The sequence below is a fragment of the Rhododendron vialii genome, chromosome 10a, assembly GCF_030253575.1.
Source record: "Rhododendron vialii isolate Sample 1 chromosome 10a, ASM3025357v1".
NCBI classification, from domain to species: Eukaryota; Viridiplantae; Streptophyta; class Magnoliopsida; order Ericales; family Ericaceae; genus Rhododendron; species Rhododendron vialii.
Genome location: NC_080566.1, coordinates 1,959,419 through 1,978,545, shown reverse-complemented (window position 1 = coordinate 1,978,545; position 19,127 = coordinate 1,959,419). Strand labels below are relative to the sequence as shown.

At 37.8% G+C, this 19,127-nt stretch overlaps 2 protein-coding genes across 3 annotated transcripts; both read left to right on the top strand.

The window, feature by feature from the left end:
- Positions 1-144: 144 nt before the first annotated feature.
- LOC131304822 (ATP-dependent RNA helicase-like protein DB10) lies at positions 145-7,707 on the top strand. 2 transcript variants are annotated; one of them, XM_058332230.1, is made up of 9 exons: positions 145-371; positions 1,724-2,096; positions 2,682-2,759; positions 3,000-3,068; positions 3,582-3,851; positions 4,439-4,789; positions 5,004-5,281; positions 6,133-6,462; positions 7,031-7,707. In XM_058332230.1, the coding sequence occupies exons 2-9, from the start codon at positions 1,749-1,751 to the stop codon at positions 7,296-7,298; spliced, it is 1,992 nt and encodes a 663-aa protein (XP_058188213.1). In that variant the 5' UTR covers positions 145-371; positions 1,724-1,748; the 3' UTR covers positions 7,299-7,707. The 2 variants fall into 2 exon arrangements, with proteins under 2 accessions (XP_058188213.1, XP_058188214.1); XM_058332231.1 differs by having other exon boundaries at positions 149-371; positions 7,037-7,707.
- Positions 7,708-14,080: 6,373 nt separating this feature from the next.
- LOC131304821 (transcription factor MYB98-like) lies at positions 14,081-16,472 on the top strand. Its single transcript, XM_058332229.1, has 3 exons — positions 14,081-14,678; positions 14,833-14,959; positions 15,746-16,472. Exons 1-3 carry the CDS (start codon positions 14,110-14,112, stop codon positions 16,169-16,171), a joined length of 1,122 nt encoding a protein of 373 aa, XP_058188212.1. The 5' UTR covers positions 14,081-14,109; the 3' UTR covers positions 16,172-16,472.
- The last annotated feature ends 2,655 nt before the right edge of the window (positions 16,473-19,127 follow it).

The following is a 19,127-nucleotide window of genomic DNA, read 5'->3' as shown; positions in this document are numbered from 1 at the left end:
TCTGGATTAAACCATGGTTAAGTTGGAAAGAGCCCTTTCCAAACTATGGTTACAAAATATGATGTCACCTAATTCCTTGAATTTGGCACAGTGTCTTTTCTTTTGCTATAAATATCTGCGCCCCCTTCCTGCCTTAATTTCTCACGCTTCCTCTACCATCGGAAGCGCATTTTCCAGAGAGAGAGAGAGAGAGAGAGAGAGAGAGAGAGAGAGAGAGAGAGAGAGAGAGAGAGAGAGAGAGAAAGAGAGTATTTTAGAGAGAGAGAGTGAGAGAGAAAGAAGGTCATTCAGAGAAGTGGAGCATTTCTCGCCACTTCTTTGTATTGCTCTTTCGCCACTCTCTTCCAACGCGTTGGAAACGTCGTCGTCAGGTACAATCGCCTCTTTGATCTCGAAAAATGAACCTCAAAAAACTGGTTTAGGGTTTTATCGTTGTATAGGATCGTAATGGAGCTGTTGAGCTCTAGCTGCATTTGGTGATTTCGTTATGTATGGTTTTAGATTAGGGTTTTTGGGGTCCATTAGACCTTTTTTGAGAAGACTTTTGAAACAGTAAGCTTGGGAAAGATGTTTCTACGTTAGGGTTTTCCTGCATTTCACCAGGAATCTCTGATTGAAAATTGTAGACGAAGAAGACGACTTTAGATCACAAGTCGTTCCATGTACGTGGGTCGAACCGCTCTGGACACAGTTGTGTCTTGTGTCTTGGGTTTTGTTTTAAAGTTGTGTTCCTAGTATTCATATGTATATTTGTATATTGTTGATTATACGTGAATAACGTACTTAGTATTTTGCTGATCAAAAAATCTAGAATCACAAACAAAATGTTCATACACTTGCACAAACACACACATAAATAGGTGGGGCTCACACACACTACACCACCAGTGTGTGGTCCCACACATTTATGCGAGTGTTTGTGTATTTTGTTTGTGGTGCTAGACTTGTTGCTTACTTATTAGGCATTGTCCTTGCATGTAAGTGTTGGTATATTGTGTTCCTATTTGTTCATTTAATTTCAAGTTTTTGGAGTTTCTATTGTTTTGAATACCATTTCTTGAGATTTATTTGTTAATTGTGCCTGATTTGTCTGAAATTCTATTGAGGTTTTAATTTTGTATGCATGTTGTATTAAGGGATTTGCCTAGATTATCAATGAAGTGGTAAAGAAGTGATCGCTTGTCTGGAAACTATTTTCTTTAGCTCTCACACTCTATCTTAGTTATTATACGATAGTGCTGTCTACAATGTACCTAGTTATTCAGTTTGTGAAATACATTTTGGTTTCCAAATGGGTGCCCTCAAATCCCGAATTACTCATCGTTTGCTAATTTGTTGAATTGATACGCTAGTTTAGTTGTTTACTACAGCTGGTATCTACTGGATTTACAAGTGTTGCTCTTTGATTGTTGAGTTCGGGTTTTCTGTCCTTGTATGGTACTCAATGTCCTTTCCAGCTAAGATCAACTTTGTTTGTGGTTTAGAGGAAATCTGCTTTCCCTCAAAACTTAACAGATTTCCCCATCCCAAATAGAAAGTTACCAAGCTCTACTGGATTTACAAGTATTCCTCTTTGTTTGCTGAGTTTGGGTTTTCTATCCTTCTATGGTTTAGCAACCTCATCCCCGATAGAGCTTGCTGGAAAAATGAATTTATGTAGCCAAACTAAGACTTTGTTTGGTGTGGTTTATCTTATATGTATTCGTACTTTATCTTGTGTTAGGTTATTGGCTTTGAACTCTTTTACGATGGCTACTGCAACTGTCTCTTCTGCTGGTCCACGTTATGCTCCTGCGGATCCCACTCTTCCCAAGCCTTGGAGAGGTCTTGTTGATGGTAAAACAGGTTATCTTTACTTCTGGAATCCAGAGACCAATGTCACCCAGTACGAGAGGCCAAAGGCCCCTACGCCCCCTACGCAGTCTGTCTCAGCTCCACTAGAGAAGCCGTCTACTCCGCCTTTAAGTGCTTCTGTTCAAGTTCAGCAATCTTCTCAAGGACAACCTTGCGACAGTAATTGTAGTGATGATGGCGATAGAAATAGCAGAGCTAGCAATGGTGCTTCACAGCTTGCTTCTGGAACAACAAGTTATCAGGTCAATGTTGAACTTTGCCAATTTTTGTCCTTGTCTTATGTTTTACTATGAAAGTTGACTACAGAATGCTGTTTACTATCGACTTTTAAACAAGAACAATGCACGTAATGGCCCTCTACTCTTGAAGTAGCTTGAAAAGTAAAGAGATATAATATTTAGGATTGTTGTATGATTGACTAGTATCTCTCTTGTTTTTGAGCTTCCAACTAGGAAATGCATTTAAGTTTAAGATTTTGATTGTAAATAGTGCACAAAAAAATGAGGTTCCAAGTGAATAGGATAGGTAAGAAATCTATTTTGTTGTTTGTAAATTTGTACTTGCTTTGCCCCACCCACCCACTCTGTTCTCCAAAGATCAAACCCTGATTTGGTCCCTGTTTGGTTGAAGCTGTGGAAAACTTGGTTGGAATAATTATGCCACGAGGCCCACAACAATTCAGTGTGCTCAGAATTGGGGATCATAATTAAATTATAATCTGCTTCCATTGGAGTAAATGATTATTTTCTATAGTACCACTTCCTCTGGTTACGCTTCGATCCTTCCATCCTTTGGGTGCTAAACCAAGTGTTCTTATTTTGTTGTAGAGTGGGAAAGTCGACTCTGTCAATGGCGGGAACGAGTCTGCAGAGTCTTATCGGCGTCGGCATGAAATAACTGTTACTGTAAGTATCTTATGAGGCTTTTATTACTTATTTAAGGGCCCATCGTATGGTATGTGATGCCTTAGTCGTACTTCTGCATTCCATTTGCTTGAACGTTGTTGCGACAGTTTTCTCTCAAATTTCAGCTGATCTTGTTTCTTAAACCTCCTCTATTTTCTGTTGTATCCTGTGTATAGTTTAATTGTCCATTAAATACCATGATGATGGATTCAGATGGTTTTTCTTGTCAACTCTCATCAGGGACGTAATGTGCCGGCTCCCTTCACTTCATTTGATGCGACTGGTTTACCTTCAGAGCTACTTAGAGAGGTATGGATTTCCTTGTGACTATGCAACTCTGCATTGGCTAAAGGATATGTAAGTTTACTGAACTGGGTAGTGCTAGAGATTTCTGTCATTTCTGGAGGTCCGTTGTGAGGCTTCAGGGCTCATTGTTGTTTTCCATCTTTACTTTTTGTCGTAGGTGCGATATTTGCTCCAGGGAGGAGCTAAATGTCGTACGCTGTGCCACCCTCTTTTCGGGGGCTTGAATGTATTTGGAGTGCCCTTATACTTGGGGCCAATTTTGAGAAGGGCTTTCCGAATCACCCAAGTTCGTGGCGGAGAATGCCGTTGGTGATGATTCGGTAAGCCATTTGGTCTGAGCAAAAGAAAAGGTCCCTTTTCCTCTGTAGCTTGCATCAGTAAGCAATAAATGCCTGCATTTGGGAGATGATGCTTCTTCTTGTGTTACCACTCTCATGAGTCCAAAAAGAAACCAACCAGAGATTTATTCCTCGCGCTACCTCTGCTTATAGGGATTGCTGGTTTTCCCTTTTCCAGGTACGCCAAGCTGGGTTCTCCGCACCTACTCCTATACAGGCGCAGTCATGGCCGATTGCTCTTCAAAATCTTGACATTGTAGCTGTTGCCAAGACAGGTTCGGGTAAAACGTTGGGTTACTTGATTCCAGGATTTTTTCATCTCAAGCGCCGGCGTAATAATCCTCAGATGGGTCCAACTGTTTTGGTTTTGTCACCAACGAGAGAGTTGGCCACACAGATACAGGATGAGGCTGTGAAGTTTGGAAAGTCATCACAAATATCTTGCACTGTATGATGCTTCTGAACTTGTCCAAGAAAGCGATTCTGTTCTATACTTCTATGTAGTACAAATCTTTATCCTAGTGTTCTTTGCAGTATTCCCAATATCTGGGGGATTATTTGCTATCTATTTTTCTTTCCCTAGCGGCCAAAAGAGAATAGAAAAAACCCTACTGAATTGATAATGTAGTACAGTAGAGTTGGTTGTGAATTGTGGTAGTACGGTTCTTGGCATAATTGGTTCAGACAGAATGTACTGCTGCCGTTATTGTCGTCATTCTCAAAATTCGTTCAGTTTTGCATCTGAACTCATGTTATTGTTTGATTAATCATTTTTCTTTCCAACTTCTTCACTCATTTTTGGTCCAAGTCTTTGTTATGTTCTTTCACAAAGCAAACGGTTTGCTTCTTTGCTGCCTCATTTGGGTAGTTACTTTTTTTAGTACATGAATTCTTGAAAGAATTACTTGTTTTTAGACATTTATTATTTGTATATATAAACTACGTGCAGTATTTCTGTGGTGAAACCAAACTCGTTGTCGATAGGTTGAAAGTTGAGACTGATGGGATTTTTTGTGTGTTTTGACTTTATGTAAGTGTTTGTATGGAGGAGCACCAAAGGGACCCCAATTAAGTCAATTAAGCAGAGGTGCAGATATTGTGGTTGCCACTCCTGGTCGTTTGAATGATATTTTAGAGATGAAAAAAGTAAGCCTCCATCAAGTCTCTTACTTGGTGTTAGATGAGGCGGACCGCATGCTGGACATGGGTTTCGAACCACAGATCCGGAAAATTGTGAAGGAGGTGCCTACTAAACGCCAGACCCTCATGTACACTGCGACATGGCCCAAAGAGGTTCGCAAAATAGCTGCAGATCTACTGGTCAATCCTGTTCAGGTTAACATTGGAAATGTGGACGAACTTGTTGCCAACAAGTCTATCACCCAGGTCCAATTCTTGACTTCGTCTAGATTCCTATTTGGACTCTGTGTGCGTGTGTGAGAGCCGGCATGCGCTTGTCTGTGTGTGCCCAGTCTTATTCTTTTTCCCTTTCCCTTTCCCTTTTGGTCTTGTGAGTGTAGTGATGGATGTATGGCTCACCTGACATGACCCTGATCGCATAGAACATTCCTGAATAATTTGATTTGTCGGTTACTTTCAGTATGTTGAAGTATTGCCACACATGGAGAAACACAAGCGGCTTGAGCAGATACTGCGGTCCCAAGAACCAGGATCTAAGATTATAATCTTTTGTTCAACTAAGAAGATGTGTGATCAACTTGCTCGTAATCTGACCCGTCAGTTTGGAGCTGCTGCCATTCATGGAGATAAGTCTCAGGCTGATAGAGATATGGTGTTGAGCCAGTTTCGCAGTGGAAGGTGTCCAGTGCTTGTTGCCACTGACGTTGCAGCTCGCGGTTTGGATGTCAAAGATATCAGGTTTGCTATTTCGTAACATTCGGCTACTTATCCATGGTGAAGATCCTGATAAAAAATAAATGTTGAAGATCCCAGATATATTGAGAAAGTTTGTTGACTTCATTGATATGCTTAAGGCCTTAAGCCAAGCAATTACTTTTAAATTAGAGGTATCTTCTTAATCAAAGAAAATAAATTCAGACGTATCCTTTATCTAGGGCCATTTATGTTACAGACTACCATGTTGCTCCTCTGGATTTGCACCCTTTTTCTCTGGGGGTTGGGGAGATCAAAATTATTATTTTTGGTCTTAAGTTCGTAACATGTGATTGGATCCTCATTTCCTTTTTCACTGGGGGTTGAGGTTGAGCATTGTAGTCCTCACATGTGATTGGATTTTCATTTTCTTTCTTCATCTTTTTTGATTAAGATAAACTCTTGTTTGTGTGCTCTACCGAACTCTTTAAATTTTTTTTTTTTTTTTTTGTGATCCATGATAGTAGCTTGACATATAATGTGCAGACTTGTTATTCTATTTTCTGTTCTCTCAGCTTCTTTGCTTTTCACTGTTCCCACCGTCCAGTATTCGTGGTCTATCTTTGCATTTTGGAATTTCCCAATTGATTATTGCTCTCTAAATTGAGATGACTTCAAAACTATTCCTGCAAACTTGGAATGCACCAAAAGGTGAGAACAATTGGCCCATCGAGGAGGTTAGAATTACCGAAAAGGATGAAGAATGGGGGACAAAGGCTGTATGACTGTATCAATTTAACCTCTAGAATGACCAAAAAAAGGACCAAGAATAGGGGATGAAAGCAGTATCAGTTTAACCTGTAAAGTTGCTGCGATGACCTTCATTTCTGTCACAGGGTGGTTGTCAATTACGATTTCCCTACTGGAGTAGAGGATTATGTGCACAGGATTGGAAGGACTGGGAGGGCAGGTGCCACTGGAGAGGCTTACACCTTTTTTGGGGACCAAGATGCAAAGCATGCTTCAGATCTCATAAAAATTTTAGAAGGAGCAAACCAGAATGTTCCAGCGGAGCTTCGTGATATGACTTCACGCGGTGGTGGAATGGGCAGGCCAATGCGTCGATGGGCTTCCAGCTCCGGTGGATATGATGCAGGCCATGGTGGACGGAGTGACTCGGGGGGATATGGTGGAAGGGGATATGGCAGCCATGGTTCTGATGACAGGTACATGCACTTGTCCATGTAACATGTCACTATGGTTTTTTGTCTTTTGTCATTTTGCACTTATTGTGTTAGTGCTAGAAACCGTTACTAAAAGCATCTGCTAAGATTGAAACATATGATTAGTGAAGAGAAATTGAGGTCTTCTCCCCATCAAGTGTCATGCCTAAGCATGGATATAGACACAGACTAAGCAGACTCGTCATTTGCCAAAAAATTATGACTTGACTACGCTGTGTCATTTGTTCATATAAATCAAAAGCATTATATGTACCAAAATCTGGGAAAATAGTACAATCGCTAAATGAGTACTCATGAACCAAGCATATAGACCTATAGGTGTGGCCCCAACTTATAAGAAAGCATTCTGACCTAATATGCCCCCTATGTCCTCTAGGAAGTCCTCAAGGTGTCCTAGTGTATCCTCAACGCGTCCGTCTTATAAATATACTTCAAAATCTGGACACATTTGGGTGTCCGGCATGTGTTTGACTCATGTCGTACATTAAACCAACAGATGGTCCATGTTTATTCGTCTTGTAATGGTCTGATGTGTGGCTTCCTTGAATAGTGACAGGTATGCCAACAATGCTAAGGATGATGGGGATGGTCCTGGGGGTTATCAGCCGACGATGAGCTTCCATGAAAGAATGCTGCTTCAAGCTGGAAACAGTGGTCAAGCTAGCAACAGAAGTAAAAGTCCAGACAACAAGGGTTCAGGATGGGGTGACAACCCTAGCAGGGCTAGAAGCCGTAGCCGTAGCCCAGAGAGGTTTGACAAGGCTCCACCAGCGCGCAGTTTTCATGAACAAATGATGGCGCAAGCTCGATCAAACTAACCGAGGCCAAAATGGTGTAGGATACGGTGATAGGGAAACCTCGTGCTTTGCACTCCGGGGATGAAGAAGAGGAGGAAGGCATAAGAACTGTTTTTTTTGAATGTGCCGCATCTTCTCTTTTTCTGTTTTTTTTTGGGTTTTTTGATGGTTGGTTTACGGGCCCTGTAACAACTGTAAAAGGGTAAGTTATTAAGGTTTTGAAGAAAGACTCCATGGGATGCATTTTGAGGATTGAAAGGCTCGAATAGAGTAAACCAGCTTGTGGAGATAATCTTTTGTTACTATATAAGATAACAGGTTCTAGTGTTTTCAGACTACATTACACTATTTGGCAAATATTTTCGGTAAATGTGTAAATTTCTGTGGACTGGTATTACTGTTGGTAAATTTAGTAGGGTACCGATTACTATGTTCATTTGTACTGTACATTTTGGTCAGTAGGATTCACTAACGTTACTTTTGATGATTCTGCAAGGATTAGTTCATATTGTTCAAAAATATGTGCATCGTTTATGCAAAGATCATATCGATATCGGAAAGGACTAGATCAAAATATTCTTACCGGTTACTATCGGCATGGATTAGTTCATGGAGTATTAGATTTGCTTTGATAGAAATAGACGGCAGAATTCTGACCGATCCTTCAACATAGATAATGATGTTCGATTATCTTGATTTTTTCAACAGATGATGTGCATATCGAAACTTGCAAAATGTTGTGCTTTGATTATCAATTTGGAATCATGATGGGTTATATTAAGCATCACAATTCGTCACCTTGAGAAGATAGCTTTCAAATTAGCCTAATTTGGAAAATAAATTGAGTACTACGTTATAACATTTCATTGCTAATTAGACTATGTAGAAATCTATTTCTCCTAGCAATCCACTACATTGTGAAACCTTTGTTTATTGTAGTGCGATAGCAAAGATACATACGTCTGCGCAATTTTTTTTTCGGTTTGGGGTGATTGGGAATTTGGGAGGGAATTCAAGTAGGCATGCATAGGAAAAATAATTTCGTGCTCAGGAATAATTGCTCATATTAATACAGATGCTCACTCTTACAAAAGTATGTGGACTCCACCTTTAAGTACGTGATTTCCGTACATTTACTCAAAAGTAGAGCAATGTTGTAGAAGATTGTAGGATATTCTATAATCTCGAAGGCATTAAAAAATACTTGTTACAAAAAGGATAACTTAAATCTAATCTTCAATAACTTGCCAAAACACAAGCCATTAGGACAATTGCACTTCCTCATTCGGCCTCATCATGCGATAGTAAGAAGCATATATTTACATATATTTTGAGTAGTGCGACAGACACCAATCTAACTAGATACAGATGTATCCACAACAGTCTAATCCTATGGGTTCCACACAATGCACGTGTGATGCACACACTTTGCACGGTTGGGAATACATATGTATCTCAACATTCGTGTCCATAACATTTTCTTTAAAGTGCAAAGAAAAATAGTGCTTTTTGTCAAGTATTGTGATTTGTGAGATTTGGTGACCTAATTATTACGTAACCAAAAAGAGGGCATTGGTTTCTAATATGTTTTGATACACACACAAAACACATCACTGACCTAATTACAAAGATATACATTCTTTATGGGGCCACACATAACATGTGAGTGGTCCTCGTAATTAATCCTTATCACGTTAGATCTTTTCTGTCACGAATAACCTTTTGTGATTGACGGGAACGTCTCACTACTGGCACTTGTTTGTGATTGGTCTTATGTGTGAGACTCACTACAACATTTAACTGGCTATCATTGATTTCGAAATTAATATATGTGTAGGGACATTTATCGCTAGGAGGCTTCTCTAGAGTTTGGCTATTGCGACTTAAACTGCGTTGCGGGCCTAGATTTTCCCATCAAAATTCTTATTCTAATGATCTCATTTGTTTATTTATATGTCTTAAATTGTTGATTACTTGCATAAAATTTTAGCTTGAGTGTGTGTCATCCGGTGGCCTCCACCGTTAATTAACTCTAAATTTGGCCCTAAAATACCATAAAATGATAAAGATACCTTCACCGACACCCAACCAACAATTGTTCCACCGAATTCATTGTAGAATTAGCAGAAAGTGGCTTATATTAACAAATTCATCATTTTTAAAACAAAATAAATACTCCGTAATAAAAGCCTCTCAATTCTCAATTTTTGGCTCAATTAATAAATATTCTTATTTTCTGACCAAAATGGTTATTTCAGAAACTAAAATATAAAGGACTAGTGATAAATGTTACCCCCTTTTTTTTTTCAAAACAGCTCTTCCAATGAGTTTAAAAAGTTTTTTTTATTCCAAATAAGTGAAAGTTAATAAATTATAATTAATTTTATTATTAGAAATAGTGAACTTTAAGATATAAGTCACTTTTGACTCATTATATCACATACTTAGAAAGACGACTGTCGATTTAAGGTATCGGTGAAATGCACCAATAACTCACAAAGGAATCAATATAATTTCTCATACGTGGAGGAATTATCCGTCATCACGAAAAACCTCAAGGAGATGTTAGTAAAATTTTCCCTAACAAAAAAGGACAAAACTTCATAACGACCTAATCATTACTAGGAAAAAGGAAAGCTTAACCGGCACTCTCAAGTTGCAATTTTAACCGTTAGATCAGATTCACCAATCCATGGTCACCAATTAATCAGCCCATACCCCTTTCCCATCTAACCAATAAAACCCACAAATCCCCATTTCCAAAAACACTAAACCAACTTTTTTCTCTCTCTCTCTCTCTCTCTCTCTCTCTCTCTCTTGCATGGAGTTTGATACAAACTTCAAAGAAAATCCCCATTTCCATCAAAGTTTTTCCTTAGGAGAACCCTCAAAACCACAAATGGAAAATGGGTTTTCAATTGGGTCTTCTCCCTCAAAAGGATTGTATCAAAATTTAACCAATTTTGATTGAGTCTCGAATATCGAAACTCTTTCTCTAATTTTTCTTTTGGGATTTTAACTCCATTTTATGATATCCTTTTGATCCATTCCAAGCTGCTTCATCATCATCACCAAGTGATCAAAGCGCAAATTTTTTCCCTATGAGTGAACTCAAAAATCCTTTGGCCATTACAACAATTTGATGTGAAGAACGCCTTTCTACATGACGAGTTGTCTACATGGATTTGCCACTAGGGGGCATGATAGCAGAAGTGCAATGTCGAATAGTGTGCAAATTAAAGAAATCTTTGTATGGGTTGAAACAATCTCTGAGAGCATGGTTTGGGAGGTTCACAAAGTCTATGAGAGCCTTGGGCTACCATTAGAGTAGTTCAGACCACACTTTATTCTTGAAAAACAGCATGGTAAGATCACTGCCCCTATTGTGTATGTTGACGATATGGTGGTTAAAGGAAATGATCTTGAAGAAAGAAAGGCTATATAGAGTTATTTGTCCAAAGAATTCAAAATGAAGGACCTCGGTCACTTGAAATATTTCCTTGGGATTGAAGTGTCTCGATCTGATAAAGGAATTTTTTTGTTCCAAAGAAAATATACCTTAGATTTGTTGCAGGAAATTGGTATGTTAGCATGTCAGCCAGTTGACACACCAGTAGAAGAAGGATTGAAGTTACGTGTTGAGGCTAATCAAGTTCCTGTTGATAAAGGGAGATATCAGAGACTCGTAGGAAGATTGATGTACTTAGCCTACACAAGGCCAGACCTTGCCTATGCATTGAGTATTGTCAGTCAGTTTATGCATAATTCTGGTGGGCAACACATGAATGTAGTTATGCGCATTTTGAGGTATCTGAAGTTTGCTCCTGGAAAAGGAATTTTATTCACTAAAAATATAGATTGTCAAAGCGTGGATGCGTATACTGATGCAGACTGGGCTGGAGCTGTAGATGACAGACGATCCACTTCAAGATATTTCACCTTTGCAGGCGGTAATCTCGTTATATGGAGAAGCAAGAAACAAAATGTTGTTGCACGTTCAAGCACAGAGGCTGAATTTAGAGGTATGGCACTTGGAATATGTGAAATATTATGGCTAAGACTTCTCTCGAGGATTTGGGCTATCCGCCTAAAAAATCGATTCGACTTTATTGTGACAATAAAGGGGCATGTGATATTGCTCATAATCTGGTTCAACATGATGATCGTACGAAACATGTAGAGGTAGACAAATTCTTCATTACAGAAAAGTTGGATGAGAAAATTGTGAAGTTGCCTAAGATCCGATCAGAAGATCAGTTGGCCGATATGCTCATCAAAGTAGTTTCAAGTCTATGCACCAACTTGAGGGGGAGTGTTGAGATTCTGTAAATTATCTCTTATGATTCTTTTCTATTGTTAGAGATAATATTTTCCTATTTTAGATTATTCTAATTGTACATTATGAAATAACTTGATTGTAGGGTCGATAGCTTGATCATAGGAATAGCTTGATTATAGGAATTAGACTGGTAATCCATCACTATAAATATGTAACTGTACAACGTATTGAATATGATGAATGAAAATATTCTTCTCAAAGTCTGATTTTCAAGTATTAATATAGGAGTAATAGATTTTTTTTTATCCGCTGCTACAGATAGCTTGATTACAGTTTTGGGAACAAACATCCGCTGAGGACCCCACTGGATTCAACGAACGAAAGAAGATAGTGGAGCCCACTTATGCACAAAAATTTTTACTGGATGGGATTGGTTGAAACCTGAATCTTCTCTTTTAAATTGGACCCATTTTTAACCCATTACCAACCCATCTAAACCCATAAAATCAATGAATTTATTAAGTTGACCCTATTATAAACCATACTTGGATATGAGTGGATTTGGGTTAATTATAAATGGATGAATTTGGACGAGTCCATGAAATTGAGTCCAAATTGCCACCTCTACTTAGTATCTTCTCATTCTTACAAAAGTATGTGAAATCAACCTCTAAGTATGTGACTTCAGCACTTTTACGCGAGAGTAGAACATTGGTGTAGGATATTGTATAATCTCTGTACATGGAGTCAATGAAGGCAGTACCTGTGACTTCCACACTTTTACTTATATTTTGAGCAGTGCAACGGACACCGATCTAGACGTAGGTGTATCCCCAACAGTTTGATCCTATGGGTTCCACACAATGCATGTACAACCCATGCACACACATTGCACGGTTGGGAATACATATATTTGTATTTGAACATTTGTGTCCAAAACATTTTCTTTAAAGTGCAAAGGAAAATAGTGCTTCTTGTCAAGTATTGTGATTTGTGAGATTAGGTGATCTATTTCTTATTTAACCAAAAAAAGGGGATTGGTTTCTAATATGTTTTGATACACACACAAAACAAATCACTAACCTAATTGCAAAGATATACGTACTTTAAAGGGCCACACATAACATTGGAGTGGTCCTGGTAATTAATTCTTATCACGTCAGATCTGTTCTGTCACGAATAACCTTTTGTGATTGACAAAACGTCTCACTACTAGCACTTGTTTGTGATTGGTCTTACGTGTGGGATTCACTACAACATTTAACTATCTATCATTGATTTTTTGAAATTAATATATGTGTCTGGACATTTATCGCTAGGAAGCTTCTCTGGAATTTGGCTGTTGCGAATTAAATTGTGTTGTGAGGCTCGATTTTCCCATCAAATTCTTATTCTAATGATCTCATCTGTTTATTTATACGCCTTAAAGTGTTGATTACTTACATAAAATTTTAGCTTGAGTGTGTGTCATCCAGTGGCCTCCACCGTTAATTAACTCTAAATTTGGCCCAAAAATACCATAAAACAGTAAAAATTTGATTCATACGTAAAGATACCTTCACCGACACCCAACAACAACTATTCCATAGAATTCATTATAGAATTAGCAGAAAGTGGCTTATATTAACAAAGTCACCATTTTTAAAACAAAATAAATAATAAAAACCTCTCAATTCTCATTTTTGACTCAACTAATAATTTTTTTATTTTTGACCAAAATGGTTATTTCAGAAATTAAAAAATAAAGAACTATTGATAAATGTTAGTTTTTATTTTTTTCAAAACAACTCTTCCAATAAGTTTAAAAAGTTTTTTATTCCAAATAAGTGAAAGTTAATAAATTGTTACTCCCTCCGTCCCTTTTTAAGTGTCCTGCTTCGTAATTCCAACTTATTAAAAAGATATCATCATTACACTTTTCACATCAACTTTTACCTCTACTTTCTCTCATTACTCTTTGTGAAAACATCATCATTACATTTTTACTCACTAACTTTACAAAATGGACATTTATTAAGGGACAGCCCAAAATAAAATACTGAACTCTAAAAAATGGACGGAGGAAGTATTAATTTTATTATTAAAAATGGTGAACTTTAAGATATAAGTCGCTTTTGGCTCATTATATAACGTACGTATTTAGAAAGACGATTGTCGATTTAAGGTATTAGTGAAACACACCAATAAATTACAGAAGATTCATTATTATTTCTCATGCGTGGAGAAATTATCCGTCGTTAGGCAAAACCTCAATTTTCCCAACAAAAAAGGACAAAACTTCATAACGACCTAATCATTACATCTTTTCCCTCTTCTTTGACTGTACTAGGAAAAAGGGAAGCCTAACCGTCACTCTCAACTTGCAATTTCAACCGTTTGATTAGATTCACTAATCCACGGTCACCAATTAATTAATCTGCCCATACCCTTTTCCCATTTCACCAATAAAACCCACAAATTCCCATTTCCAAAAACACTAAACCAACTTCTCTCTCTCTCTCTCTCTCTCTCTCTCTCTCTCTCTCTCTCTCTCTCTCTCTCTCTCTCTCTCTCATGGAGTTTAAAACAAACTTCAAAGAAAATCCCCATTTTCATCAAAGTTTTTCCCTAGGAAAACCCTCAAAACCACAAATGGAAAATGGGTTTTTAATTGGGTCTTCTCCCTCAAAAGGGTTGTATCAAAATTTAACCAATTTTGATCGAGTCTCGAATATCGAAAACGCTTTCTCTAATTTTTCTTTTGGGATTTTAACTCCATTTTATGATCCTTTTGATCCATTCCAAGCTTCATCATCACCAAGTGATCAAAGCGCAAATTTTTTCCCTATGAGTGAACCCAAAAATCCTTTGGGATCAAATGGTGATCAGAAGATAGGGCTTTCGAGTTATTCCCCTAGAATTTTGCTGCAAGCTTTGCATTATACGGGACAAAATTTTCAACCGTTTCAACAAATGCATCCGAATCTGTCCGATGAAGCTTCGTGCTTAACAGTGGAAGATAAGTATAGGGCAAAAGTCGATTTGAAGAAGAAGAAAAAAGATCTGCAACCAAAAGAGAGTAAAAAAGTTTACCAAACTTACCCAATTTTGGTTAAAGGGCAATGGACTCCCGAGGAGGATAGGTGGAGTTTAATTATCTTTTCCTTTGATTATCTGTTTTCTTTTTTATGATTTATATATGTATTTGTTTTGTTTTCGATTTTTCGTTTAATTGTTGGTTCGAATTATGAAAATTTGTGCAATGAGAGATTGATCTTTTCCTTTTTTTTTTCTTAGGTTATTGGTGCAGCTGGTGAAGCTATATGGAGAAAGGAAATGGTCTCACATTGCTGAGATGCTGAATGGGAGAGTGGGAAAACAATGCAGGGAGAGATGGCATAACCATTTAAGGCCAGACATAAAGGTTTAATTATTTCCAATTTTCTCTCTCCTATTTTTCTCTCTCTTCTCTAAGCATGTGCACACGCGCTCTAAATTATTTAAGTAGCAGAAAGGTTAATTTCTTCATTTTATCTGTGTTCACACACGTGCCACGCATGTGCTAGATTATACGGAGTACTACATTAAGAGTCATTCTTTCATTATTATTATATCTTCGTTCATATATCGTCTAGAATTCGATCTAGAGCATTAAAATTTCTTTTCCATTTTCCCCTTTTTCATTGTCCGTGCCACGCAGACACTAAATTTTTAGAACATGCTTTCTCATTCGCTCTCTTGGATCACACGCGCTACGTATGCAAGATAACAAATGAAGCTTTATCTTCTTTTCTCAACAAAAAAAGGGAAAAGAAAAACATAGAAAAATGGAAATCAAGGGTTGTTCAATATTTATCAATACACTTGGCATAAAAGCCCATAAAGTTGTGCATGCACACACCGCCTTATGTTGTGGGAAATCAAGGTTGTTCTTAATTTACCATTATTAAGTCACAACTAAGAAGTCCTTTCACATTTAGATAACCATGTGTCTAATTTGATTTCAAATCACCCCTACCGAAAATTTGGATCGAAAATATCTCTGTTCTCTGTTCTCGTGCCATTTCAATCACAGGATCACACAAAGCTGTAGGAGTATTACACTTTTGTGCCGTCTCGTAGCTGAAATTACACGGAACCAACGTACTCAGATGACATGTTGTGGACTAATTAATTTGTATTTTTTTCTTTTTTTCTTTCTCTTCATTAGAAAGACATATGGACAGAAGAAGAGGAGATGATGCTAATTGAGGCCCACAGGAAAATAGGGAACAAATGGGCAGCAATTGCAAGGAAGATGCCAGGCAGGACTGAGAACACCGTGAAGAACCACTGGAATGCAACCAAGAGAAGGCGATTAAACACAGCGAAGCGTAGTAGATGCAAGCACACTTCCATATTGCACGAGTACATCATGAGCCTGACCGCACCCGATCGGAGCAGCGAATCGGAACCGAAAAATCAGATGGATCAAGCCACGAATTTCGATTCTGATCATCACAATCATAAGGCTGTGGATTTTGGGTCCAAGGTGTTCGATGAAGTACTGCCGGCCGAATTGGGTAGAGAGGTGGGGTTTGGTGTGATCAACAAGGAGATGGATTTGTTGGAGATGGTCTATCAAGGAATCTTTTGATACCGATGTACTCGTGTTCCGGTGTGTTTTCAACCACGGTATCGATCGCGTCTTGAAATTAGTTGGTGATTTTCGCACGATTTCTTGGCTGGAAACGCACCAGGACACGAGTACTTAACAAATTTTCAAAAACTTGTCGTTTTGCGCACGGGAGAGAGGGTGTTGTTCGTGACGAGTGTAGACAACTTTGGTATGGGAATTTTGGATGGATCAATAGTTGTTGTTTGGAGAGTTTGTTGTTATGTGTTGTGGGTTTTGAGTTTTGATCATAATGAAGATTTGGCTTGATTTAAACAGAACACATGAACTGTGTGAAGCCCCCAAGCGAGAAATGGCTGGCATTCACATATCGTACGTGACGTGAACAAATCATGCATGCCTTGGTAAACGAACAGTCCCGGGATCCCGAACGAGAAATGCTAGAATCACAAACACGTTTGCGTATCAATTGTGCGTGTTTGTGCATTTGTTTATGCAAATGCGTTTATGGTTGAAGGGTTTTCTTCTACAAGCTTGTAGGAATACAAACCCTCCATTATTTTGCAAAATTCCAATGTACGGCTGCTAAATGAAACAAAAGTATTCAAATTCGAGCTCGTGTTCACTTGTCGAAAAGCTCGTTCAAGAATATTTGTCGGCACCTAAACAAACAAAATTTGACCACTTTTTCATAGCTCGTTAACCTTTCAAATCAAGCTTTAACAAAATACTAATACTTATCTGGTATGTTATAAAATTTATAAAAAATTGTTGGGAAGACCACTATAGCATATTTTTAACTCACTAAATTCACTTCTAAATTTCATAACCCCTCTAGTCCACTAATTAGGTTTTGGTGAGGCTTTAAGTCCAATTCAATTAAAAAGGGAGAATTTTTCATAAGTCCACTATATCACTTTCCAAACCCACTAAGTCCATTTCTAAATTCTATAACCCCCTAAGTCCACTAACCTATTAATAAGGATATGATAATCTTGATTAGTCTAATATACCCCCTGTTTTGAAAAAAAAATCTGCCCCGTTATTTCCTCAATTTCAAACATATCCATTTAATCCCGTTATAAAGCCCCAGCCCATTCCCCCCCTCCCCCCCTTTTCCAGACGATCCAGCTTCTTCGGCAGAAACCATAGACAAATCTCTCATTGCAGCCTCCTGTCGTCGTCGCCATCACCACCCACCTCCGGTCACCGTCACATCCCGTCCCTGCCGATTACTCACTACCGCTGGTTCACTCTTCGCCTGCTCGCCACGGTGCACTCCTCCTCCTCCTCCTCCTCCTCTCCGCCCTTCGTCGCCATCCATGGTTGTTACCACCATGGCCGAGTTCCCGCCCTCCATCACCGCTACCACCGTCGCCGACACCTTCATCATCATATATCTGTTCAAAACATCAGGTGCCCTTCCAAATCGTAACACATAACTCGATCTTCGTTACCTTGTGTCCCTCGGTATGGTTCTTTACATTTGAAGGGTTATATATTCAGATCTGTTAAGGTTTTGTTTTTTTATACATTTGTTTAGCTGTTGTTGGGTACCATATATGGTTATATGTTCAGATATGTTAGGGTTTTGTTTTTTGTACTTTTGATTAGCTGCTGTTGGGTAACATATATGGTTATATATATAGTTATACATGGTTATGGTTGTATATTTATGCATATATAAATATGTGGTTATATATTCAAGTCTATAAACGGTAGTCCAATTGCACTAAAACTATTTTTTTGCTTGCTTTTGAATGTTTTTTGTACTTTTTTTGTTGCTGTTAAGAAACATATATGGTTATATATTCAGGCCTATATGGTTAACATATATGGTTAATTTAGTGTTTTAATTGCGAGTATATATAGTTATATCAAACTCTGATTATTATATGTTCTACTTTATTGAATTGGTCCACGCAGCGACCTTACTGACTTATTATTTGTGCAGTTGTTCAAAGGGTGAAGAGTATTAAGTTACATGTGAAGTCGACTGTGAAGAAGGCGACAGTGACAAAGGGAAAGAAGTTACGAGATCTCTTCTTCTTCTTTTTCCCATTTTTTTAAGAGTTAAAAAGGATAGAATCTCATGTATAACGTTATAAGGTTATATGTTTATTTTTTGTCACACTTATTACATTTTTTTGTGTGTATTTATTTATATGAAAAAATAATACATATAAGGTTGTTTGTTTGTTTTTGCATTGTAAACATATATAAAATTATTTATATACGGTTATCAGAAGCAAGTATGAAGCCGCTGCGTGAACCAATTCAATAAAGTAGAACATATAACGTTATATGTGAGTTTCTGTGCTGTGAAACTCCAAAAAAATAGAACATATAACATTATATGAAAGCTGTTGACTTGTGTACCTCTCAACAAAAAAAGAACATATATTGTTACTTGAAGCAAGTCATTGAGGCCGCTGCGCGGACCAATTCAATAAAGTAAAAATATAATGTTATATGGGAGTTTATGTGCAGTGAAACTCCAAAAAAAATATAGAACATATACCATTTTATGTTAATATATGTACGTTCAGATGTAAATGTGGAATGTTATATGTTCTTGTATTATAATTAAAAAGAGATTTCAAAAACTCATATAACGTTAAATGCGAGCCGATGAATGAGTATATAACGTAAAATGTAAGTATCGCACGTTAACTGAAAACTAATGAACGAGTATATAACGTTATATATGTACAATTACGTTATATATAGTGTATCAGAAAAGGAGAATCTTCTATCGCTTTATTCCAACGTAACTGCTGGGATTTCAAACGTAGAACGGATAATGGGCTAAAAATATGGAATTTGAATGGAAAGGGTAATCTTCTCTCTCTCTCTCTCTCTCTCTCTCTCTCGTTTGGACTCTGTTTCCCTTCTGGATATGGGAACAACGTGAATATGAGAGATTTTATAAGAGTGAGATTTGAGAGATTTTATAGGAGTGAGATATATCAGATTA

Bases quoted from the DNA above. Each gene is read 5' to 3' on its own strand.
- LOC131304822 (XM_058332230.1), top strand. From the start codon at position 1,749: ATGGCTACTGCAACTGTCTCTTCTGCTGGTCCACGTTATGCTCCTGCG. The intron at 2,760-2,999 runs GTAAGTATCTTA...AACTCTCATCAG, and splicing joins GGCATGAAATAACTGTTACT to GGACGTAATGTGCCGGCTCC. The intron at 3,069-3,581 runs GTATGGATTTCC...TCCCTTTTCCAG, and splicing joins CTTCAGAGCTACTTAGAGAG to GTACGCCAAGCTGGGTTCTC.
- LOC131304821 (XM_058332229.1), top strand. From the start codon at position 14,110: ATGGAGTTTAAAACAAACTTCAAAGAAAATCCCCATTTTCATCAAAGT. The intron at 14,679-14,832 runs GTGGAGTTTAAT...TTTTTTTCTTAG, and splicing joins TGGACTCCCGAGGAGGATAG to GTTATTGGTGCAGCTGGTGA. The intron at 14,960-15,745 runs GTTTAATTATTT...TCTCTTCATTAG, and splicing joins ATTTAAGGCCAGACATAAAG to AAAGACATATGGACAGAAGA.